At 39.5% G+C, this 27,079-nt stretch overlaps 2 protein-coding genes across 3 annotated transcripts; one reads left to right on the forward strand and one right to left on the reverse strand.

Annotated features, from left to right (window-relative positions):
* The first annotated feature begins 2,949 nt into the window (after positions 1-2,949).
* Positions 2,950-6,028, forward strand: LOC131942815 (bile salt-activated lipase-like). The gene is made up of 6 exons (XM_059302757.1): positions 2,950-2,967; positions 3,260-3,505; positions 4,078-4,429; positions 4,671-4,859; positions 5,104-5,332; positions 5,872-6,028. The coding sequence occupies exons 1-6, from the start codon at positions 2,950-2,952 to the stop codon at positions 6,026-6,028; spliced, it is 1,191 nt and encodes a 396-aa protein (XP_059158740.1).
* A 7,272-nt stretch (positions 6,029-13,300) lies between these two features.
* Positions 13,301-23,837, reverse strand: LOC131942834 (esterase FE4-like). 2 transcript variants are annotated; one of them, XM_059302785.1, is made up of 9 exons: positions 23,765-23,837; positions 21,992-22,206; positions 21,566-21,679; positions 21,197-21,304; positions 17,797-18,042; positions 17,193-17,544; positions 16,548-16,736; positions 15,345-15,573; positions 13,301-13,613 (listed from the first exon to the last, which is right to left on the reverse strand). In XM_059302785.1, exons 2-9 carry the CDS (start codon positions 22,199-22,201, stop codon positions 13,457-13,459), a joined length of 1,605 nt encoding a protein of 534 aa, XP_059158768.1. In that variant the 5' UTR covers positions 22,202-22,206; positions 23,765-23,837; the 3' UTR covers positions 13,301-13,456. The 2 variants fall into 2 exon arrangements, with proteins under 2 accessions (XP_059158768.1, XP_059158760.1); XM_059302777.1 differs by lacking the exon at positions 23,765-23,837 and adding an exon at positions 23,095-23,298.
* Positions 23,838-27,079: the final 3,242 nt, after the last annotated feature.

A 27,079-nucleotide genomic window follows, 5' to 3' on the forward strand; every position in this document is an offset into this window, starting at 1 on the left:
CATCTGATACGTTTAAAAACTATCAAGCGTAGTTTTGACTTATGTGCACATATTAATTGCCTTTTTATTTTATGTCCAGGAAGAATCGAACCCAAACCATTTAAAGAAAGTCTTTGTCTACATCCACGGTGGCGGCTACTTCATTGGTTCTGCTAATGAACAGGTGCCAGGTGGTCTAGTTACACAGGTGAGAGGTGGTCTAGTTACACAAGTGAGAGGTGATCTAGTTACACAGGTGAGAAGTGATCTAGTTACACAGGTGAGATGATCTAGTTACACAGGTGAGAGGTGATCTAGTTACACAGGTGAGAGGTGATCTAGTTACACAGGTGAGGTGATCTAGTTACACAGGTGAGATGATCTAGTTACACAGAGGTGATCTAGTTACACAGATGCGGTGATCTAGTTACACAGGTGAGAGGTGATCTAGTTACACAGGTGAGAGGTGATCTAGTTACACAGGTGAGATGTGATCTAGTTACACAGGTGAGAGGTGATCTAGTTACACAGAGGTGATCTAGTTACACAGATGAGGTGATCTAGTTACACAGGTGAGGTGATCTAGTTACACAGGTGAGAGGTGATCTAGTTACATAGGTGAGGTGATCTAGTTACACAGGTGAGAGGTGGTCTAGTTACACAGGTGAGGTGATCTAGTTACACAGGTGAGAGGTGATCTAGTTACATAGGTGAGAGGTGATCTAGTTACACAGGTGAGGTGATCTAGTTACACAGGTGAGAGGTGATCTAGTTACATAGGTGAGAGGTGATCTAGTTACACAGGTGAGGTGATCTAGTTACACAGGTGAGAGGTGATCTAGTTACATAGGTGAGAGGTGATCTAGTTACACAGGTGAGATGATCTAGTTACACAGGTGAGAGGTGATCTAGTTACACAGGTGAGAGGTGATCTAGTTACACAGGTGAGAGGTGATCTAGTTACACAGGTGAGATGATCTAGTTACACAGGTGAGAGGTGATCTAGTTACACAGGTGAGAGGTGATCTAGTTACACAGGTGAGGTGATCTAGTTACACAGGTGAGATGATCTAGTTACACAGAGGTGATCTAGTTACACAGATGCGGTGATCTAGTTACACAGGTGAGAGGTGATCTAGTTACACAGGTGAGAGGTGATCTAGTTACACAGGTGAGATGTGATCTAGTTACACAGGTGAGAGGTGATCTAGTTACACAGGTGAGAGGTGATCTAGTTACACAGGTGAGAGGTGATCTAGTTACACAGGTGAGGTGATCTAGTTACACAGGTGAGATGATCTAGTTACACAGAGGTGATCTAGTTACACAGATGAGGTGATCTAGTTACACAGGTGAGGTGATCTAGTTACACAGGTGAGAGGTGATCTAGTTACACAGGTGAGGTGATCTAGTTACACAGGTGAGAGGTGGTCTAGTTACACAGGTGAGGTGATCTAGTTACACAGGTGAGAGGTGATCTAGTTACATAGGTGAGAGGTGATCTAGTTACACAGGTGAGGTGATCTAGTTACATAGGTGAGAGGTGATCTAGTTACACAGGTGAGGTGATCTAGTTACACAGGTGAGAGGTGATCTAGTTACATAGGTGAGAGGTGATCTAGTTACACAGGTGAGGTGATCTAGTTACACAGGTGAGAGGTGATCTAGTTACATAGGTGAGAGGTGATCTAGTTACACAGGTGAGATGATCTAGTTACACAGGTGAGAGGTGATCTAGTTACACAGGTGAGAGGTGATCTAGTTACACAGGTGAGAGGTGATCTAGTTACACAGGTGAGAGGTGATCTAGTTACACAGGTGAGGTGATCTAGTTACACAGGTGAGATGATCTAGTTACACAGAGGTGATCTAGTTACACAGATGCGGTGATCTAGTTACACAGGTGAGAGGTGATCTAGTTACACAGGTGAGAGGTGATCTAGTTACACAGGTGAGATGTGATCTAGTTACACAGGTGAGAGGTGATCTAGTTACACAGGTGAGAGGTGATCTAGTTACACAGGTGAGAGGTGATCTAGTTACACAGGTGAGGTGATCTAGTTACACAGGTGAGATGATCTAGTTACACAGAGGTGATCTAGTTACACAGATGAGGTGATCTAGTTACACAGGTGAGAGGTGATCTAGTTACACAGGTGAGGTGATCTAGTTACACAGGTGAGAGGTGGTCTAGTTACACAGGTGAGGTGATCTAGTTACACAGGTGAGAGGTGATCTAGTTACATAGGTGAGAGGTGATCTAGTTACACAGGTGAGGTGATCTAGTTACACAGGTGAGAGGTGATCTAGTTACATAGGTGAGAGGTGATCTAGTTACACAGGTGAGGTGATCTAGTTACACAGGTGAGAGGTGATCTAGTTACATAGGTGAGAGGTGATCTAGTTACACAGGTGAGATGATCTAGTTACACAGAGGTGATCTAGTTACACAGGTGAGGTGATCTAGTTACACAGGTGAGGTGATCTAGTTACACAGGTGAGAGGTGATCTAGTTACATAGGTGAGAGGTAATCTAGTTACACAGGTAAGGTGATCTAGTTACACAGGTGAGAGGTGGTCTAGTTACACAGGTGAGAGGTGATCTAGTTACACAGGTGAGAGGTGGTTTAGTTACACAGGTGAGAGGTGGTCTAGTTACACAGGAGAGGTGATCTAGTTACACAGGTGAGAGATTGTACTAATTCTTAAATCATTACCAAGGCTATGATTCCCCACTCCCCTCCCTATAATTCTATCTACTTCGTGCATAATATCTAAGTGGCTTACAAAAAAGTTTCTAAAGAGGTGTATGGGTCTATTTCCCCTACCCTACCCCCCCCCCTTAATGTTTACGCCCTAGTTCCACCCTACACGTCATCCCCTCCCCTCCACCCCGCTCTACGCAACTGGTCTGTGGGGTAAGGATTAGGTTTTGAATAATACGAGCGTTAACAATTCCCTGACTTAATCATGGTTAATAAAGGAATAGTACAATAACAAACCGCCGTTAAATTTTGCTGACATGTTACATAGTAAAAAGTTGTTTGAATTCATGGAGATTTGTGTTGTTCTTCGTTTTTAATTGTCTAGTTGAAAGGGATATACTCCAATACGATGAAATATTACGTGTAAAACGTTGACATGGAAATCAACGTCACTAAGTTTTTAATTTCACACTACAAATTAGCAATTACATGTATCAGTTATATTCACGGTACTGCTCTACATTAGATTTTATTTACATAAAAATTTAAGTTAACCTGCTTTTTTTCACTTTCAGAATGACGTCATCGTCGTGACCTTGAACTATCGTCTCGGCTACCTCGGGTTTCTACGAGCAGACGACCCCAAACTTCCGGGTAATCAGGCGATATGGGATCAAATCATGGCACTGAAGTGGGTCAGGAAAAACATTCGATCGTTCGGCGGAGACCCGAACCACATCACCATAGGCGGCAACTCCGTGGGCAGCATAAGTGTATCAGTTCTCAGCATCGTCAGACAGGCCAAGTATTTATTCCACAGGGTAATAAATTTATTTATATTTCACTCATGTCTATAAATTGTCGGAGATTTTTTTTATACCAGTGACCGTTAGTAGAATCTTTTGTTTTTGAAAAAAGGGGGTGTTAGATAACTGGTAGTTAGCTAAAATACACAAATGGCTTGCTAATAGTGCAGGTAAGTAAGTCACCAACCAGTTCTATAGCTCATGCAGTGTTTATTGAGCCGTAGAACTGGTTGGTGACCTACTTACCAGTCCTATTTCACTGCTAACCCTATCCCTAACCTTAACCCCAACCTTAGTCCTACCGCACGCCTAACACTTATCTCTAACCATAAAACTATTCGAGATTACAATACTACTAACAACCTAACACGCCTAATTTTGGAAGAGTCTATTATCGGATATCGGTGTCTTCAATAATTCAAATTGTAGGCGAGATAAATGCATAATTTTAAAATGTAGGTAAAATACGTATTTCTTGTTCAAATTTTTAACATTAGAAATTTATATTTTTAAAACATCTATTAAATAATCAGCGAATGCCTCCTGTTGGTACAAAGAACACATATACATTTGACGAACATTTTCAGGGTTTTCTGATGAGCGGTTCAGCCTTTCAAAACCTGTTCACAGCCGGCGGCTCATCAGGAATGATCTTAGAGCACGTCTCCAACACCGTCCGCTGTACCTCCCCAAACTTGCAGGATAAAATACAATGTTTAAAAAAGTTACCCTCCAGCGCCTACGTTATTCCAATCGTCAGTCACTTCACCCAGCTGTTCTTAAGCCGGGACGGGGAGCTGTTCCCGGCTCCCATAGTGGAGCTGGTAAAAAACACGACGTACCTGAAGCAGGTGGGATTTTTTGAGCGGGATTATCTGGTGAGCAACACGAATAACGAGGGACCGATAATTCTATTTGGAGAATTCGCCACAGGGATCGGTAGGTTACATGTTGCTACTTGCACAATTTTCGTGTGAAAATTTGAACATTAAAATTATCTAAAAAATATGGTTTTAGAGAAGAAAAAAAGAGAAGATCAACAAAATATTTAAAACGTTTTTATACTGTTTAAAAGTAAACTTTTCTTTTTAATACAAATTTAAATCTGAGGATATATAATACACATTTTAAATAACGTTAAGTTATGTAACATTATAATGCGTGTCCACCTTTCCAACAGACCCAACCAACGTGTCCATAGACTTTCTCAGCCAAATCCTTCAGACGACACCAGCTAACGCCCAGACGACCCTGGACTTCTACACTGCTCTTAACCTGCCCTTCCCGACCTTATATCCCTTGATAGGAGACTACATCTTAAGCATACCTGCACTTAATTTTATAAAGGTGTTGACCTCTCAAGCTAAAGGTAAAGCAGATTGTATTTAATATTTACATGTATACCTTCAAACACACAGATACACACACAGACACACACACAGACACACACACACCTATATATATATATATATATATATATATATATATATATATATATATATATATATATATATATATAATTATATATTATATATATATAATTATACATTATATATATATATAATTATATTATATATATATATATATAAAATTGAATTGTATCTTGTATTTAGACTACCATAGACGGGCCTACTACATGGTACTCAACTACACCCCCACACTTGTGCCGCCACTGCTCAACGGTTTTCCTCACGCTCTGGACGTGTCCTACCTTTTTGACATCAAACCATATGACGTGATCAAGTTGTATTATCGTGTGAACACTGGCTTAGATTTTACTGAAGAGGACAGAAAGCTGAAAAAGGTTTACATGACCATTTTAGGAGACTTTATTAAGAAGGGGTAGGCCTATCTGTTCAGTGTTGAAATAAAGCTTGTCTTGAAACTAAACTAACTAAATTTGACATACTTGCCCCAACAAAACGTGTGTATTCAGAAAAGCAAGCAAATTTATTAGTTGCCACAAGTTATATGAACATAACATCGTTGAATTTTTTATGTAATCTGCAATTGGGGAACACGTGGTAATTTTCAAATCTTGTAGCGAGGCTCAAAGATAAATAGCTGTCTTTTGTTTTTTATCAGTGGGAATCATGTTTACAGCAATTAATTTAGTTCGAAAATGTATATCTCTCCCTGAATAACAAGATTTTGATTTTTGTGAGAAAGAGAACGAGACTTTCAAGTCCTAATGCGAGGAGCTGTTTAATTTTCTTGCATTCATAACTTTCAAAATGGCGATCCTATTTTGTATTATTTCTTTTCTTATTATATTTGGATCTGTTTTTTTTTTAATATTATGTCGTATAAAGCGTTCTCCAAATTAACTGGTGTTCATTGCATTTCCGCCATATGTAAATATTTTTTATTTTTTATTCCAGAGACCCAAGCTGGACACTGGCGACCAACCTGACCTGGCAACCGTTTGACCTGAGGTCCCAACACTTTCTCAACTTTGACGAGAGCCCGCGTGTAGACCAGTTCCCCATACACCAGAGACAGATATTTTGGGAGACCACCTTCAGCAGCATGATATAAAGTACCGGACACAGGGTCCAGTTTGGTCAGTTGTAAAATACTGGACATTCAGGCTAGCTGGACAAATAATATAAAACTGGCCAGCAGTCTAGCGTGGATCATACTTACGATAAATGACGCTGAACTTAACACAGCCAGTTATAAAATTATAGAATACTCTGCTTTACTTAACATTATTTTGTACGTGATGTTTTATTGTTGGTCTGATTTTTAAAAATTACGTATACTTGTAAATTTGACACATAAAATATGTACAGAAATAGACCCTTGAATGAATTTTTTTTTTTTGGAAACTTAGCCCCCTTTTATATGGAAAAGCTATGTTTTTATAAAGTGTTATGGCTATTTATGGCATTTCAATTTCAGCAATAACCACCTCTGTGTGCCTTGATATATGATACCACATAAAGTTTATGGGCTGTTGTTAGGGTAATTTATTCAGTTTACGGTCTCATGTAAGGCAGTGATTACTCGCAGTAAGTTTTTCCCCTCTAAATACTCCATTCATTATTATGCCATAGCGGCTGTCGCACAGCTTTTATACAAGCTGCTGTCCTACAGCTTTGTTTGTGATATAAGCTGTTGTACTACAGTTGCTGGTACAATTACAGGTGCCTGCAAGCAGAGGCGTAGCAACCCTTCCCGGCGCCCGGGGACAAACTTTTCGATTTGCACCCCCCCTCAAGATTTCGCTTTGCACATCCCCCCCCCCTCAACCTTTCAATTTATTTTTCCAACCCATTTTGGCGCCCCCTAAGGTCGGTGCCCGGGGACATATGTCCCCATCCCCCCGCCCCCCGCCCCCCCCCCCCCCCCGCTACGCTACTGCCTGAAAGACATTAAGTACCTTTGACGTTCATTGGAACCGTTGCCTCAAGACAATTTGATCAAGCTCTGATATTTTTGTCCCTTTAAATGAACTTATAAGATTTCTGTGTGTCATTACATTAGACAGTTAAATACAAAATGAAATCAATAAAAATATTACAAGGCACCTTTTATTATTTTATTTAAATGTAACGCTTTACTGTGTTCTAACAATTGAAAGAATTATAAACAACTCGACTGGAATACCACGCGCTGACTGGAATCAAATAGTCTGACACACTTGCGCACGCATATACACACAATAAATATACACAAACACGCACACACACACACACGCACGTACGCAAACAGACACGCAAACGCGCACACTTGAACACGCAGATACAAACACATATGCACACACACACACAAACACGCACACACAAACAAACAAGCACAAGCACATTCATGCACATGCACACACACAAAGACAATAGCATGCACATTCGCATCCGCTAAATATTATATCAATTTATTTCTAGTTTTGTTTCAACTTTTCAGCGATTTCCGGTAACCGGAAGTGTTGTTTTAATATTCTATAACCCTGGTAAATGCAAAGCTAACAATTGGATTTTAAAATTTTATGTTTTAATAAAATATTTTATTACAACAATTTTTATATAGTCACGACTGCGAAGAAAATAATCTCATCTCCAAATGTCTCTCGCTCTTTATCTACTTGTCTACTTATCTTCACACGTCAATAAAAATCGGAGAGCCCATTATTTCGACACCACAGTTTTCAAATCCCCCTATCCCCAGAACTGAGTGATAATTTTAGTGCTAAATAAATACGGAATTTATACCTAATTACTATTTTATAACAGAAAGAGGTGATCCGTAGTTAATTTAAACTAATGAATGATCCCTTAGTCAGTGTTTCTTTCAGACTTTTTTTCCCTGGGGGGGGGGGGGGGCACTTGATATTTTTGGGAGGGTGGGGTCCGGAGTAAATTTTCCGGGGGGAAGGGGAGAACTGGTAAAAGTGTATATTTTCTATATAAATTAATTTCATCCGGGGGAGGTGGAGGGGCGTAGAAAGTCTATCCCCCTCCCCCCCCCCCCCCCCCCCCCGAAGAGATACCTGGAAGAACTCTGTCCTTATTATTTCGATTTTTCTGCTTTAGCCTCCAGTTTTATGGTCTGCTGCAAGATGTATTGGTATTTGAAGCAATTTTTCAAGTGTCTGACAGTAATTAAAATAAACTTACCCCCCCCCCCCCACCCCATTTATAATTTTAACGTCGATTAAAAATAAAAGAAATAATTAACAAATAGTTTTTGTAAAACCATAGCTACCACATTGACCTGTACCTTAAAATATGTTTTCTTCTCAATAATATTGATAAACATTCACATTTCTATAATTAAACAGTCAACGGTTAATTGTGTATTCATATTTCTTTTAAGTGTGTGTCAATTTTTTAATTTAGTAAAATGTAATGAATGCACATGTTATTATGTTAAAAATAATCTGCATTAATTTAACACATGTTAATAATCCTTTGATTTATTTATGTACTAGGCATATTGCCTAGCTTCGCTTAGGTTTTCAAAAACATTTGATAATTTGAATAGTAATTATTAGGTGATGGATGAGGCGTGGAGTGCTTAAATGTAAACAGTAATGCTAATGTTAGAGAAGATGTTGTAGGCCTATGCTCTTTAACATCAGCATTCAGAGAAAGTGTTCGAAAGTACGCAATTTATAACTAAGATGGAAATAGAACTACAGAGGTTTCATGAACAGTATATCTCATAACTTATATTATATTGACTTTAAAATTTAATTTTTTATTTAATTATGATACGTAGCTTAATTAATAACTTATTTTTATCTAAAACAAATGCTATACTTTGTCGTTTTCTGTTTCTGTTTAAAATAGTATACAATTATTTGAAAAATAATTATTTAAAAAGGTTACCTCCCTTGGAAATTAACCGAATGACGTATCTCTGTGTTTACTTTTTTTTTAAACAGTTACTATGCTTATATAAGAAAATACGATATATAAACATATTTAACGACTACAATAGCTTTTTCCGACGGGATTAAAGTTTTTTTGTTACCCTCCAGGGTCGGTCTACGACCTCAAATAATATTAACGGGATCGATCGTCAAATTATTTATATATATCTCATATAAGGAGAATTTCACTCGCGGTCATCTTTTAGCACTGGTCGAGGGCTTTGAGTCTGACCAACAGTTTTTCCATACGGCCTAGTCATCTATAGAAGTGTATGCAAAACATTAGCATGATGTACAGAGGTTAAGTAACGTAAAAATTGTGTTGAAATTACCCTGTTTTTTTCCATAAAATACAAAGATTATATAGGGAAATACGACTGGTCAGTTTTGACCCCTTTACGAAGTTTTCCCAGATATGCCGAGTTTTTTGTGACACCCCAAGGCGTTCTCCTACCACCTCACAAAATATCAAGGGGGGTCGTCGTCGGAAAATTTTTTTCGTAATAGAGCTCAAATAAAGAGAATTTCACTCGCGGTCACATTTTAGCCCTCGTCGAGGGCTTTGAGTGAAACCGACAGTTTTCCCTAAAGGTCAAGCCATTGACCTAAGAGTATGCAAAAATTTAGCCAGATATACTGAGTTTAAGTACCCTAAAGCCTGCGTTGAAATGACCCTCTGTTTTTCCAATAAAATACAAAGATTATATAGGGAAATACAACTGGTCAGTTTTGACCGCTTTACGAAGTTTTCCCAGATATGCCGAGTTTTTTGTGACACCCCAATGCGTTCTCCTACCACCTCACAAAATATCAAGGGGGGTCGTCGGAGGAAATTTTTTTTCGTAATAGAGCTCATATAAAGAGAATTTCACTCGCGGTCACTTTTTAGCCCTCGTCGAGGGCTTTGAGTGAAACCGACAGTTTTCCCTAAAGGTCAAGCCATTGACCTAAGAGTATGCAAAAAAATACCCAGATATACTGAGTTTAAGTTCCCTAAAGCCTGCGTTGAAATGACCCTCTGTTTTTCCCATAAAATACAAAGATTATATAGGGAAATACGACTGGTCAGTTTTGACCCATTTCCCGATTTTTCCCGGACATGGCGAGTTTTTTGTGACACCCCAAGGCGTTCTCCTACTACCTCACAAAATTTCAAGGGGGGTCGTCGGAGGAAAATTTTTTTCGTAATAGAGCTCATATAAAGAGAATTTCACTCGCGGTCACTTTTCAGCCCTCGTCGAGGGCTTTGAGTGAAACCGACAGTTTTCCCTAAAGGTCAAGCCATTGACCTAAGAGTATGCAAAAATTTAGCCAGATATACTGAGTTTAAGTACCCTAAAGCCTGCGTTGAAATGACCCTCTGTTTTTCCAATAAAATACAAAGATTATATAGGGAAATACAACTGGTCAGTTTTGACCCACTTCCCGATTTTTCCGAGATATGCCGAGTTTTTTTTGACACCCCAAGGCGTTCTCCTACCACCTCACAAAATTTCAAGGGGGGTCGTCGGAGGAAATTTTTTTTCGTAATAGAGCTCATATAAAGAGAATTTCACTCGCGGTCACTTTTTAGCCCTCGTCGAGGGCTTTGAGTGAAACCGACAGTTTTCCCTAAAGGTCAAGCCATTGACCTAAGAGTATGCAAAAAAATACCCAGATATACTGAGTTTAAGTTCCCTAAAGCCTGCGATGAAATGACCCTCTGTTTTTCCCATAAAATACAAAGATTATATAGGGAAATACGACTGGTCAGTTTTGACCCATTTCCCGATTTTTCCCGGACATGGCGAGTTTTTTGTGACACCCCAAGGCGTTCTCCTACCACCTCACAAAATTTCAAGGGGGGTCGTCGGAGGAAAATTTTTTTCGTAATAGAGCTCATATAAAGAGAATTTCACTCGCGGTCACTTTTCAGCCCTCGTCGAGGGCTTTGAGTGAAACCGACAGTTTTCCCTAAAGGTCAAGCCATTGACCTAAGAGTATGCAAAAATTTAGCCAGATATACTGAGTTTAAGTACCCTAAAGCCTGCGTTGAAATGACCCTCTGTTTTTCCAATAAAATACAAAGATTATATAGGGAAATACAACTGGTCAGTTTTGACCCGTTTCCCGATTTTTCCGAGATATGCCGAGTTTTTTGTGACACCCCAAGGCGTTCTCCTACCACCTCACAAAATTTCAAGGGGGGTCGTCGGAGGAAATTTTTTTTCGTAATAGAGCTCATATAAAGAGAATTTCACTCGCGGTCACTTTTTAGCCCTCGTCGAGGGCTTTGAGTGAAACCGACATGTTTGCCCTACGGCCAAGCCATTTACCTATAAGCATGCCAAAACTTAGCCAGATGGAAAGAAGGTAAGTGCCCTAAAATCCGTTTTGAAATGACCCTCTGTTTTCCCCATAAAATACAAAGATTATATAGGGAAATACGACTGGTCAGTTTTGACCCCTTTACGAAGTTTTCCCAGATATGCCGAGTTTTTTCTGACACCCCCAGGCGTTCTCCTACCACCTCACAAAATATCAAGGGGGGTCGTCGGAGGAAATTTTTTTCCGTAATAGAGCTCATATAAAGAGAATTTCACTCGCGGTCACTTTTTAGCCCTCGTCGAGGGCTTTGAGTGAAACGGACATGTCTGCCCTACGGCCAAGCCATTTACCTATAAGCATGCCAAAACTTAGCCAGATGGAAAGAAGGTAAGTGCCCTAAAATCCGTTTTGAAATGACCCTCTGTTTTCCCCATAAAATACAAAGATTATATAGGGAAATACGACTGGTCAGTTTTGACCCCTTTACGAAGTTTTCCCAGATATGCCGAGTTTTTTGTGACACCCCAAGGGGTTCTCCTACCACCTCACAAAATTTCAAGGGGGGTCGTCGGAGGAATTTTTTTTTCTTAATATAGCCCATATAAGGCGCCGGTCAGTCGAGGTCAGTTTTGACCCCCTCTCCGTAGACTTTTCGGCCAACCGTCACCGGCCCTCGTGTTCTATCGCCCCAAGGCACCATCGTGCCAAATTTGACGCGCCTGCGGCGCCGGGAAGTGCCCTATCGGGCACCCGACCACTTTGCTTTATATATATAGATATAACATTGATGTATTAAGCTAATAAAATAAAAGTACATTTCAGTCTTCAAATCTTAATTTATGCAATTGGTTTCTTTCTTTTCTTCTTCTTCGTTCTTTATTTTTAATTTTGCATGGGATTTCCTCCAACACGATTAAGTATTATGTGTCAACTTGCTATGCGCTATATAGGCTCTTGACTCCTATTTCAGCCTACTTTGTTTGTGCTGCCATAACCTTTGTCCACCCAAGAACAAACTACAAGGCACCAGGTGGAGTTGTCTCTCCTAGATGAGTTGTTGTCCCTATCTATCGAGCCTCATCTACCTAGAGCCAACATGAAAGAAAAAAAACAAGCATCTTTCGACATAGATATCCAATGGTCAGTTGAAGTAGAGTGTATATGATTTTTTACCTCGGTATATGAAGAGTAGGTGTGGTAAGCACTTTGCTCATCTCTCTTCACTTTCTCAAATATGAGTAAAATATGAGCTGGGGGAATCAACGTCGTTCGACTTAGACCCGGACTTGTACTCGAGACTTGCGGGTTAGTATCCTAGCGCTCTACCGCTTCGGCCACGCCGTCTGAATTTACATTGATGTCGTTATTTTTATTATCAATGTCAAGTCTTTTGTACTCGTTCACATGAGTTCAGTTTGATGAGAGTATTCTCAGAATAGTTACCTAATACAACAAAAATATTGAATGTGTTCAAACATTGTACAAAAATACATTTAAAACGTGTTAAAATCACATTTTAATAACACTGCAAGTAATACAAAATACTCAAAATCATGTTATTATTCGATGCCATTTTCTCAGTCATATTATCAAAGAATTTTTTTAGAACATTGTTTATATCTATATCTGTTTCCTTTAAAAAAAATTCATACTTGGGCTGTTGTATCCTTGTCACCGTGTTACTTGATTTAGTGGTGGGTAGATCCATATAAGTTGGGTTAAGGTTAATTTAAAGCTTACAGTAGTATCAGGGGCGTAGCGAGGGGGGGGGGGCGGGGGGTGCGGACCGCACCGGGTGACACCATTTAGGGGGGTGACACCAAGGCAAAAAGTAGCAAAATATATAGAGAAAAACTTGAGGGGGGTGCAAATAGAAAGTTTGAGGTGGGGGGGGTGCAAATCAAAAACTTGAGGGGGGGGGGGTGCAAATCGAAAGTTTGAGGGGATGGGTGTGCAAATCAAAAACTTGAGGGAGGGGGGGGGGGGTGCAAATCGAAAGTTTGAGGGGGGGTACAAATCGAAAGTTTAATGGGGGTGCAAATCGAAAATTTGAAAGTTTGTCCCCGGGAAGGGTCGCTACGCCTCTGGGGGGGGGGGGGTGACACCATTAAGTGCCGCACCAGGTGACACCCGACCTCGCTACGCCAATGAGTAGTATGGGTTATCCTTGGGATTAGATTAACTTCAGCGTCATTTATCGTAAGTCTGATCCACGCTAGAATGCTGGCCAGTTTTATATGTCCAGTATTTTACAATTGACCAAACTGGACCCTGTGTCCGGTACTTTATAACATGCTGTTGAACGTGGTCTCCCAAAATATCTGTCTCTGGTGTATGGGGAACTGGTCTACATGCGGGCTCTGGTCAAAGTTGAGGAAGTGTTGGGACCTCAGGTCAAAAGGTGGCCAGGTCAGGTTGGACGCCAGTGTCCAGCTTGGGTCTCTGGAATAAAAAATAAAAAATATTTACATATGGCGGAAATACATTGAACACCAGCTAATTTGGAGAACGCTAAAACTACATAGTAAAGAACAACACATAGAAGATCAGGGCCTTAAAAAATGTCCGAAAATAAAATCGACATTGTACATGAAACCTTGAAACAAACGCATGTAAAAGGAAAACGTATATTACCCATTTGTCATGAGATCCCACCAACCCTCCCCCCCCTTCTCCCGCAACAACAGGCTGATAAATGGATATCAGTATAAGGAATAAGAAATACAACTTTAAAAATTTTAAAGTGTGATTAATAATTCAACATGCTTTTCATGTTATATTTGAAAACTTACTATTCCATTAATTTAGTAAGATCAACCAATCAACCAAGCACAGAGGAATAAATCAGAGCAAGAATTAATTGAGCCCGCTACGCTTTCATAGTTCCAAGAGCTGTGTGGTAAAATTTTGCCATTTCCAAAATGACAAAAAATAGGATTCTAAATTCAAACGTCAAGGCAGTTAGTTATACGGAACATAGACCAGTGAGTCTCCGTGACCTCCATAGTCAACATACAGACCTTCAACAACAAATGTCTCAGACAAAATCTGAAAGTGAGGAGTAGGGACATAGTGCTTATTATAGACCTATGGAGAAGGACAAGGCAGGAGCCTCTGACAGTTCAAAAAGAAGGAGGAAGTGGTGCTGGGTGGGGCACACACTGCGAAAGACTCTCACGAATATGACACGCCAAGCACTTGAGTGGAACCCCCAGGGAAGGCGGAATAGAGGGCTTCCACGACAGACCTGGAGACGGAGTTTTCTTCAAGAACTGAAGACAGCAGGGATGTCTTGTGAGGTTGCAAAATAAACAGCAAGGGATAGGACAAAATGGAACTTTATAGTTAAGGCCCTATGCTCCACAATGAGAAATAAACCGGGAGTGATCTCCCCTAAACTTTCTGGAATTTTTTAATATGAAACTAAAGGGGATGGCAACTCGGGATATAGACATGATTTTTAATCCATTTTAAATGCTTAAACTTTTTAAAATAGAATAGAATCTCGTAGAAAAAATAATTGCACAAAAAGTGAACGCCAAACAAAATGTGTATAATAGATCGGAATATTATTAGTACTTTATAAATTCACATGCGTTTTTTTTTTCGAAAAATCGGAAATAGCATAAATTACTACTTCCTGGTCAACGGAAGTTACTCAAAATTTGATAGAAGGCAAAGGATTAGATCTTTTACTAACATGTGAAATTTCATTTATCTATCAAGTTATAAGCTTTTGAAAAATTCAAAGTAGAAAAAGTTCCACTTCCGTTTATCGGAAATCGCTCAAAAGTTTATAAGGATCTATGATTTTGATATAATACTTATATATGAAATTTCATCAACCCAGCTGTAACGGTACTCAAATTATCATGTTTACATACGCACACACAAACTGACACAAATACACACAGACAGACATACGGACAAGATTACAAAACTATGTTTTTCCGACTCAGGGAGCTGTAAAACGTCGAAATTTCCAAAAAATCTCGATTTTTTTTTTTTGCACGATTAAAAGAATTTCTCTGTACTTAGTATATTCGAGAAGTAAAAATGATTTAAGTCAAGTAAGTCAAAGTCAGTTAACTCATCATTGACATTAACGATCCGGGATCTAATATTAGAGTTCCCTCCCTGAAATCCATTTTTAAATATAAATCAGGTACACACCCCTTCTTAATGAAGCCTGCTACAATGTTCATGTAGACCTTTTTCAGCTTTCTGTCCTCTTCGGTGAAATCTAAGCCAGTGTTCACACGATAATACAACTTGATCACGTCATCTGGTCTGATGTCAAAAAGGTAGGACACGTCCAGAGCGTGAGGAAAACCGTTGAGCAGTGGCGGCACAAGTGTAGGGGTGTAGTTGAGTACCATGTAGTAGGCTCGTTTGTGGTAGTCTAAAAAAATGAGATATAATTCATCTTTCATATATGTATATGTCGGAGTTTAATCAGTTTTTCAAAAATTGTGCTGTGTAATATGAATAAATAAATAAATGTATAGTACACCGTAATATGTATAGATGGATTAATTTATAGTACTATATAATGCACTAATGCAGAGGCGTAGCGAGGGGGGCGGGGGGTGCGGACCGCACCAGTTGACACCATTTAGGGGGGGGGGGGTGACACCAAGGCAAAAATAGCAAAATATATAGAGAAAAACTTGAGAGGGGTGCAAATCGAAAGTTTGAGGGGGGGGGGGTGCAAATCGAAAATTCGAAAGTTTGTCCCCGGGGTCACTACGCCTCTGGGGGGTGACACCATTAAGTGCCGCATCGGGTGACACCCGACCTCGCTACGCCACCGCACTAATGAATGGATATATGATGTACCTCTATACGTGTAGCAGAATTAGTTTTAAAAAAATCATTTTGTTAAAATAATTTTTTTTAAATTAAATATAAAACATTGTAAAATCAAATAAATAACAATGTTCAAAAAATTCCTATATCTATAGTATTTTAGTAGTCTGGGAGAAAAAAATTGCATTAAGAAGTTTAAATATCTATTCAGTGTGCACCAGTGGCGTAGCGAGGTCGGGTGTCACCCGGTGCGGCACTTAATGGTGTCACCCCCCAGAGGCATAGAGACCCTTCCCAGGGACAAACTTTCAAATTTTCGATTTGCACCCCCCCCCCCTCAAACTTTCGATTTGCACCTCCCCCCCTCGAGTTTTTTCCTATATATTTTGCTATTTTTTGCCTTGGTGTCACCCCCCTAAATGGTGTCACCCGGTGCGGTCCGCACCCCCCGCCCCCCCCCCCCCCCCCTCGCTACGCCCTTGGTGTGCACTAATATCGATACATCACTTCAAGTTACTTCTTCTGATGTATCCAATGTATGACTAGACCCAAGCATTATTTTCTTACCAGTGACGTAAGAGGTTAACACCTTTATAAAATTGAGTGTGGGTATGTCTAAGATGTAGTCTCCTATCAAATGATATAAGGTCGGGAAGGGCAGTTTAAGACCAGTGTAGAAGTCCAGGGTCATCTGGGCGATAGTTGGCGTCGTCTGAAGGATTTGGCTGAGATGGTCAATTGTGAAGTTGGTTGGGTCTGTTGGAATAGAATTTTAGTCTTGCGTAATGGTTATATATATATAAATAAATAAATAAATAAATAAATAAATAAATAAATAAATATATATATATATATGTATATATATATATATATATATATATATATATATATATATATATATATATATATATATATGTATATATATATATATATATATATATATATATATATATATATATATATATATATATATATATATATATATACACACACATATATATATAAAGAGAGAGAGTGTGTGTTATTTTAAACAAAGAATATTGTGAAAAAAATCACACACTTTTCGTAAGTAATATTTTTTTTTTAAATTCTGTCCATTTTTTAAAATTCTGTCCATTTTTGTATTGTTTAAATTGTGCATTCATTATTTGCTACAAAACAACAAATTCTTGACGTACGTATGAACGTAAACTATAGTAACATGTGACATACCGATTCCCATGGAAAATAGTCCAACCATGGCTATAGGTCCCTCGTTATTGGTAATGCTGACCAGGTAATCCCGCTCAAAAAATCCCACATGCTTCAAGTAAGTCGTGTTTTTTACCAGCTCCATTATGGGAGCCGGGAACAGCTCCCCGTCCCGGCTTAAGAAGAGCAGGGGAAAGGTGCCTATGATAGGAAGAACGTAGGCGCTGGATGGCAGAGTTTTTAAACACTGTATTTTATCCTGCAAGTCTGCGGAGGTACAGCCCACGGTGTTGGAGATGTACTCTAAGACAAGGGCTGGGGAGCCACTGGCTGTGAACACGTTCTGAAAGGCTGAACCGCTCATGAGAAAAGCCTGAGAATGATCGAATCGTAATTATACATTAAACACAGGCTTATACATAATACACAATTTAATATATATATATATATATATATATATATATATATATATATATATATATATATATATATATATATATATATATATATATATCAAAGCGTCAAAGCTACATTCGTAAAGTATTTTTTCATTTCCTTACAACCAAAGTATGGATTATTTTGAAATATGCCTATTTGATCTCAATGAGAAAATCTATTTTCGTACCCTGTGGAATAAATACTTGGCCTGTCGGACGATGCTGAGAACTGATACACTTATGCTGCCCACGGAGTTGCCGCCTATGGTGATGTGGTTCGGATCTCCGCCGAACGACCGAATGTTTTTTCTGACCCACTTGAGCGCCAGGATTTGATCCCATATCGCCTGGTTACCCGGGAGTTGGGGGTCGTCTGCTCGTAGAAACCCGAGCCAGCTGAGGCGATAGTTCAAGGTCACGACGATGACGTCATGCTGGAAGGAAATAACTAGTCTTGACCTTGACCACAAAGCGGAACAAGCACAAGTAAAACATGTGGATTTATCAGAGTTCCTAAACCTATGTTTTATAACTAGATGGTGTGGGGGCCTCACAATGGAGAGAACGAAATTCCATCAATGCTTTTTTCAAGCATCTCTTGGGAGAAGTACCCCGCAGAGGCGTAGCGAGGGGGGGGGGGACATATGTCCTCGGGCGCCGACCTTAGGGGGCGCCAAAATGGGTTGGAAAAACAAATTGAAAGTTTGAAGGGGGTGCAAATTGAAAGTTTGAGGGGGGTGCAAATCGAAATCCCGGAAGGGTCGCTACGCCTCTGGTACCTCGAAGCACGTCTACCCTGTCTCATCCCCCCCCCCCCACCGTCGAAATAGATATGATGTAGAAAATATATACTTTTACCGTGCCACACCCCCTGTAAAATTTAGAGATAGATAAAGAAATAGGGAGACACACACATTAAAAGGAGTGAGAACACGAGATGGAAAACAATGAACTCTCCAAACTGTGTATAGCGTGATATGTTGAGAAAAAAATATTAGCGGCTAAAATTGTTTTGGCCATACAATCTTTTAAATAACCATTGACTATGAAAGAGTTTTATCGTTACTATTTCTAAGCCTAACCCTAACCTAAGCTCACCTGTGTAACTAGATCACATCTCACCTGTGTAACTAGATCAACTCTCACCTGTGTAACTAGATCAACTCTCACCTGTGTAACTAGATCACCTCTCACCTGTGTAACTAGATCACCTCTCACCTGTGTAACTAGATCACATCTCACATGTGTAACTAGATCACCTCTCACCTGTGTAACTAGATCACATCTCACCTGTGTAACTAGATCAGCTCTCACCTGTGTAACTAGATCACATCTCACCTGTGTAACTAGATCAGCTCTCACCTGTGTAACTAGATCACCTTACCTGTGTAACTAGACCACCTCTCACCTGTGTAACTAGATCACCTCTCACCTGTGTAACTAGATCACCTCTCACCGGTGTAACTAGATCACCTCTCACCTGTGTAACTAGATCACCTCTCACCTGTGTAACTAGATCAGCTCTCACCTGTGTAACTAGATTACCTCTCATCTGTGTAACTAGATCACCTCTCACCTGTGTAACTAGATCACATCTCACCTGTGTAACTAGACCGCCTCTCACCTGTGTAACTAGATCACCTCTCACCTGTGTAACTAGATCACATCTCACCTGTGTAACTAGATCACCTCTCACCTGTGTAACTAGACCACCTCTCACCTGTGTAACTAGATCACCTCTCACCTGTGTAACTAGACCACCTCTCACCTGTGTAACTAAATCACATCTCACATGTGTAACTAGACCACCTCTCACCTGTGCAACTAGATCACCTCTCACCTGTGTAACTAGATCACCTCTCACCTGTGTAACTAGATCACCTCTCACCTGTGTAACTAGATCACATCTCACCTGTGTAACTAGACCACCTCTCACCTGTGTAACTAGATCACATCTCACCTGTGTAACTAGATCACCTCTCACCTGTGTAACTAGACCACCTCTCACCTGTGTAACTAGATCACCTCTCACCTGTGTAACTAGATCACCTCTCACCTGTGTAACTAGATCACCACTCACCTGTGTAACTAGATCACATCTCACCTGTGTAACTAGATCACCTCTCACCTGTGTAACTAGATCACCTCTCACCTGTGTAACTAGATCAGCTCTCACCTGTGTAACTAGATCACATCTCACCTGTGTAACTAGATCAGCTCTCACCTGTGTAACTAGATCACCTTACCTGTGTAACTAGACCACCTCTCACCTGTGTAACTAGATCACCTCTCACCTGTGTAACTAGATCACCTCTCACCGGTGTAACTAGATCACCTCTCACCTGTGTAACTAGATCACCTCTCACCTGTGTAACTAGATCAGCTCTCACCTGTGTAACTAGATTACCTCTCACCTGTGTAATTAGATCACCTCTCACCTGTGTAACTAGATCACATCTCACCTGTGTAACTAGACCGCCTCTCACCTGTGTAACTAGATCACCTCTCACCTGTGTAACTAGATCACATCTCACCTGTGTAACTAGATCACCTCTCACCTGTGTAACTAGACCACCTCTCACCTGTGTAACTAGATCACCTCTCACCTGTGTAACTAGACCACCTCTCACCTGTGTAACTAAATCACATCTCACATGTGTAACTAGACCACCTCTCACCTGTGCAACTAGATCACCTCTCACCTGTGTAACTAGATCACCTCTCACCTGTGTAACTAGATCACCTCTCACCTGTGTAACTAGGTCACATCTCACCTGTGTAACTAGACCACCTCTCACCTGTGTAACTAAATCACATCTCACCTGTGTAACTAGATCACCTCTCACCTGTGTAACTAGACCACCTCTCACCTGTGTAACTAGATCACCTCTCACCTGTGTAACTAGATCACCTCTCACCTGTGTAACTAGATCACCACTCACCTGTGTAACTAGACCACCTCTCACCTGTGTAACTAGATCACCTCTCACCTGTGTAACTAGATCACCTCTCACCTGTGTAACTAGATCACCTCACCTGTGTAACTAGATCACCTCTCACCTGTGTAACTAGATCACCTCTCACTTGTGTAACTAAATCACCTCTCATCTGTGTAACTAGATCACCTCTCACCTGTGTAACTAGATCACATCTCACCTGTGTAACTAGACCACCTCTCACCTGTGTAACTAGACCACCTCTCACCTGTGTAACTAGATCACCTCTCACCTGTGTAACTAGATCACCTCTCACCTGTGTAACTAGATCACCTCTCACCTGTGTAACTAGATCAGCTCTCACCTGTGTAACTAGACCACCTCACCTGTGTAACTAGATCACCTCTCACCTGTGTAACTAGATCACCTTACCTGTGTAACTAGATCACTTGTGTAACTAGACCACCTCACCTGTGTAACTAGACCACCTCTCACCTGTGTAACTAGATCACCTCTCACCTGTGTAACTAGATCACTTGTGTAACTAGACCACCTCACCTGTGTAACTAGACCACCTCTCACCGGTGTAACTAGATCACATCTCACCTGTGTAACTAGATCTCCTCACCTGTGTAACTAGATCACCTCTCACCTGTGTAACTAGATCACCTGGCACCTGTTCATTAGCAGAACCCATGAAGTAGCCGCCACCGTGGATGTAGACAAAGACTTTCTTTAAATGGTTAGGGTTCGATTCTGCCTAGGAAAGGGAGAGATGAAACCAAATGTAACTAAGATATGTTCATAAATAAATAGCGTCTGATGTGGCGATGCTGTCTTTAGAAAATACATGTGTATTTGGGAGGGAATAAACTAAGACATCAATTTAGTTTTTTGTCAAAATAAAGAAAAACTAATAGATGGGACTGATGGTGAAAAAATTCTATAAAGTAAATAGCATTGATGCATTTCAAAAAAATCTTTACGGTGGGTGTACTGGCGAATGCAATACCCAACTTACATGAATGGGAAGGTATACATTCAAATAGAGACAGTCTTCATCGGCCTGTGTGCCCAGATCTACACCCAGTGATTGTATACACACAGGGCCACGTTTGGTGGCGATGAAGACATCCTGTAGAAATAGACAGGGACATTTTGTTGTGAGCAGCCTTAAACACAAAAAATCAAACGGAAATAATGAAATTTAATAGAGATCAGATTTTTAAGAAATGTATACAACCTAATAAAAATAAATAATTAGCACCGTGAAGGTATTTAACAAGCATTTTTATTTCCAGCCTTATATATAGGAATATAACTAATTTACAGAAATAAATATGTTTTCCTTGTTTGCGAAAGTAACATAATCTATTATAAGACACAAAAAGAAATAATTGGACCTTATTTAGGAAAGTGAAATAATCCATGATATCTACAGACTTACTTCAATCTTTGGGTAAGGGACGGGTTTAGCAAATCTGAGAGCCCCTGTAGGTGGTAGCGCGAACGGGATCCCCAGAAAAGCGTTGTAGCGAAGTCCAGCTGGCGAGGTGAGGGTCGTACCACGGTACTTGCCGCTGGGTGAGGTGACGGTGGGGTCAGGGGACAGGGCGTGGCACACGTACAGATACAGCATCAGCAACAACAGCAGCATCGTGACTGTGATAAATAAAAAAAAAAAAAACAGTGAGAAAAATAAAGACACATGAAGGCACATCAATAATGTCCTTGATACAGCGAAAAATCGGTGGTTGGCGTTGTCGGGATGGTAAAGAAGATCATTTCCCAACCCATAAACCACGAGTTCGAATCCCCGGGTAGATGACGCTCCATTGCTCATGACAGCAACCCATTTAGCACAAAAAGTTTAAAAAAATAAAACAACTTCTGCCATGTGGTTTGTTTGTCGAAAGACAAAAGGGAAGTAAATCCATAAAAAAGTAGGCTGAAATCGAAGTCGACGTGTCATATATCACATAACATATTGGCAAATAGTACTTAATTAACGAAGAAGAATAACAACCATATAACAACGATTGTTATAGATAGAATTGTTTAGATATGATGCAATTTTAGCATACATTTTTTTTTACAAGCGCATGAATATTTTTATTTTGAAAAACTAGTTATTTGATGATTCAAGTGCACAAATTTTACATTTCGTTTAACTATCTGAATTTAACGTCATTGTTTATGTTATTTTAACAATACGTTAATACTTTTTAGTCACAGTTAGTATGAAATTCTTATCCAATCATTGAAAATCCCTCGCGAAAACACACTGAAATGTTTATGTGGAAAAAAAATACCGTTTATTTTTTACCATTTGAATTATAATTTGTACTATTTAGTATGTGGAAAAAATATTTCATTACATTACTACACATCTTCATTCCCTCTCTATTAGTAGATTTTGAAAAAAAAACTTACTTTTATAATTATGTTATAGAACTTTACATAGGTTGTTAACACAATCATTCTGGTGAGTTTAAAACAGCCACATTTTAAGAAAAAAAACATCATATACATGTCTGAGATCTGGTTTACCTTACAGCAGTAGAAGCAGAGTTCTTCTGTTTATATATCCACAATTTTCTGATCAAATAAATTTTCAGTTTAATTCTAGACGTGAAATATTACAATAACACATTGAAAGTCAACCGGAGATCGCTCGCTAAAGTGTATGGCCATACAACTCCACTTCAATAAAGACACGTATTAGTTTTATTACTGCTAGTTTATAGTCCTAACACTTATCGAAACGTAGAAAACCGCACCATAAAATAACACATTTGACTCCTGCGTTTCTTTATATATATTCTTTTCCAGTTCGCTTAAGTCAGTAGGCGGAGTCTAGATAGCTGTTGGTATACAAACGCTATGTACACATAAAAATAGTGTAACTAACATGTAATCTGATAAGAATACTTTATGCTAGAGCTAGGTTTTCACATACGAACGGACGAACGCACAGTCAGATGGAGATGGTGGTTTAGTCTACGTGTTTAATCGACACATTCGGAAAACAAAGTATTTGTGACGTTGCTGTAACTCTCAGGATTAATTTACCAAGGTTTTATAAATTTTAAAAAAAAATATCAACATGATTTTTTATGAAACCAAGTGACCGTGAAATTATAGGGGTTTTACTCTCTAATCTATCCCGACCCCTACATAATATAACCAACTATTTAATGAAACATGAACCATTACCGACCTTTAAGTGTTAACGAGTATGTGTACGATCCCTAGCTGAACTAGATATAGGAGTAGTCTGATATTTCTTTATCGAACATTTTTTTTTTAAATAAAGATAGTCGGCAGTTAAAAAATAGGACTAGACCAGGCACTACTTTTTGTTTCACAATCTAACTGGTGGAGTGTTTCACTTGAGACTATGCCACTACTAGAGTTGTGCCTTTATTTAAGCTCCATGTTTTAAGGTAGTCCCCCTGTTTAAGCTGTAGTACTGATCATGGAGTCAGCGGCGTTACACAGCGGAGTGGTGGTGGGGGGGGGGGGGTGCGAGGTCCTCAGGGGGTGACACAATTTCGAAAAAGCGTAAAATTTCCTGTCATCCTGTCAAAGCATTGTTTTATCCAGTTAAAATAATAAAATAATAAAGGTAGAGGCGTGACATTAAAACGAGAATTCTAACTTCATTGATGATTAGCTCTTGAGAAATTCATTATCTTCATTGAATTAAGATCTTAAATTATCAATGGGGTTTCTCGAATGAACTAACTCAAAATAAAAACTTTCGTCGCATTTTTTTTGGAACAATTGTTGGCCTTTAAAAAGTTAACAACCTCTTTTGCTTATTTATGTGTTATGTGTCATGGCATTTGTTCTGTTCTTAATTGTTTTATACGTCTAGTTGTATAGTTATGGGAAATCTCTAGCAATGCATGGAGACCTAACCATATATATATATATATATATATATATATATATATATATATATATATATATATATATATATATATATATATATATATATATATATATATATATATATATATATATAGGCCTATATATATATATATATATATATTATGTAAATATTATATATTTATATATATATATATATTAATATATGTGTGTGTGTATGTGTGTGTGTATGTGTGTGTGTGTGTATCCCTCGCAAAACTCAAAGCTAGATCCGCCCTCAAGAGTGTTACCTCCACCCATCTTCCCCCAGCCGCTAAATATTTTGTTCAGTCTTTTGTGGTGTGGCGATGCCGCTAAAACTATTTGTCAATAGAATACCAGGTGCTATTTCTGTACCCCCTGTGCGAGCCGTAGGGGCAGTCAGCAAATCAAAGCGGTGTCTATTTGTATGGTAAAGTCTGACGATCCTATGTTTTGTATGATGAAGTTTTCTATGCAAACCGTTTATGTAGTTTTATTGCAGTACAGCGGGTATTGTGGAGGGAAGCAGGGGAGGGGGGGGGAAGGGGGGGGGGGGGTTGGTGGGTGCGATATTTTGTACGTTGTTTAACTCTAAAATGTGGATTGGTAAATGGGAGTCACGGAGTCAATGCAGATGGGTAGATGGGAGTCAGGAGGTAAAGGTGGATGGGTAGATTGGAGTCAGGAGGTAAAGGTGGATGGGTAGATGGGGGGAGTAAAGGTGGATGGGTAGATGGGAATCAGGGAGTAAAGATGAATGGGTAGATGGGAGTCAGAGAGTCAGAGAGTCAGGGAGGAAAGGTGGATGGGTAGATGGGGGGAGTAAAGGTGGATGGGTAGATGGGAATCAGGCGGTAAAGGTGGATGGGTACGTTGTAACATGACATATTTTCTAGCATTTGAAGTGAACAATCGACGCCATCAAATTCACTTCAAAACTTTATAATTCATTCTTAGTACAGCTCCGACGACACGTTCGTCTCAAGACTTATAATTAGCTAACTCACTGACATCAACAACACAGCTACAAAGTACACAGCGACTTGACTTTCAAAGGACATCAAAATAGATATAACCCAAGGGACGTAACAATAGCTAACAATTCACAACCAAATACAACACACAAATAATATACAAGCTTGCTAACGTCCTAGTGTATTTACAGCAATAAAGACATGAGTGTATCTGTTATCTCTAGCGTGACAAATAGGCTCTAGAACCTAGACCAATGTATCACAACGAAATAATTGTATTTCTATGGTGAATGGCTAGAGTAGCTGCCCTCCACATTTTAAACAAGCACTTATTAAAACCTTTTTTTTGCACTAATGAAATTTTAGCATTTTGGGTTAATTGCTAACTTTATTGTTTTTAAATTAACTTTTGTATGTATGATGTGTCTTGCATGTTTGATGTGTCTTGCATGTATGATGTGTCTTGCATGTATGATGTGTTTTGCATGTATGATGTGTCTTGCATGTATGTGTATGTAATCGTGCATGTATGTGGATGTAATCTTGCATGTTTGATGTGTCTTGCATGTATGATGTGTTTTGCATGTTTGATGTGTCTTGCATGTATGTGTATGTAATCTTGCAAGTATAATGTGTCTCGCATGTATGTGTGTGTAATCTTGCATGTATGATGTATCTTGCATGTATGTTTATGTAATCTTGCATGTATGATGTGTCTTGCATGTATGTGTATGTAATCTTGCATGTTTGATGTGTCTTGCATGTAAGGTGTACGACGTTTTTTTTTGTAGGCGACCTAACCTTGGCCACTCTAGACTCGAGGGGGACACGACCCCTGGTCTACATGTTGTATAATCAAAACCAGGTTCGTTCTGCCCTATCGTGGCCCAGTCGAGCTGATGAACACTGAAGTTTTTTGTTTATTGTGTTTATGAAAAGCTTCACTTGTTTAGACACGCATGAGCAACCTTAAATTACCACCCCCCACCCCACACACCCCTACGATGCACAAAACATGTAGTTTTGAAATACTAATTTGTTCATGTCGATGTATTATATAGCTTAGTTGATGTATACACAAGACGTAGTGTTGATATTAGAATGTTTCTCTTATGTCGATGACATAATTTTTACATAGAACTCAGGGTCCAAACGATATTTTCCTGAGTGTAGGGGTTCCAGTGTTACTTCCAGACTTTTTTCTCCGGGGGGGGGGGGGGGTCACTTGAAATCTTCGGGGGGCGGTAAACTTTCTTCGGGGGGGGGGGGGGGCGGACACTGTTAAAAGTATATATTTTCTATATAAGTTATATAAATTTTATTTCGTTCGGGAGGGGGGGGGGGCGGTAAAAAAATTCGGGAAGAAACTCTGAGGGGTTCCACCACTTTATGCACAACATTTTTATATTTTCGGCTGTAAGCTGTTGGTGTTTCTTATTTTCTCTTACTTCCCTTATTTCCCATTATTTATCGTCATTTATTCCAAGTCTTTAAAGCAGTACAAACAGTGGCGTAGGCAGGGGGAGTTAGGGGGGTCATAACCCCCCCCCCCTATAGACCCCTCGGTATATATATAAAGTATGAGGGGAGGTGCAAATCGAAAGCTTGAGGGGGGGGATGCAAATCAAAAGTTTGTCCCCGGGTAA

The sequence above is a fragment of the Physella acuta genome, unplaced genomic scaffold (genome assembly GCF_028476545.2).
Source record: "Physella acuta isolate Inbredline_101_S28 unplaced genomic scaffold, ASM2847654v3 ptg000037l, whole genome shotgun sequence".
NCBI lineage: Eukaryota > Metazoa > Mollusca > Gastropoda > Physidae > Physella > Physella acuta.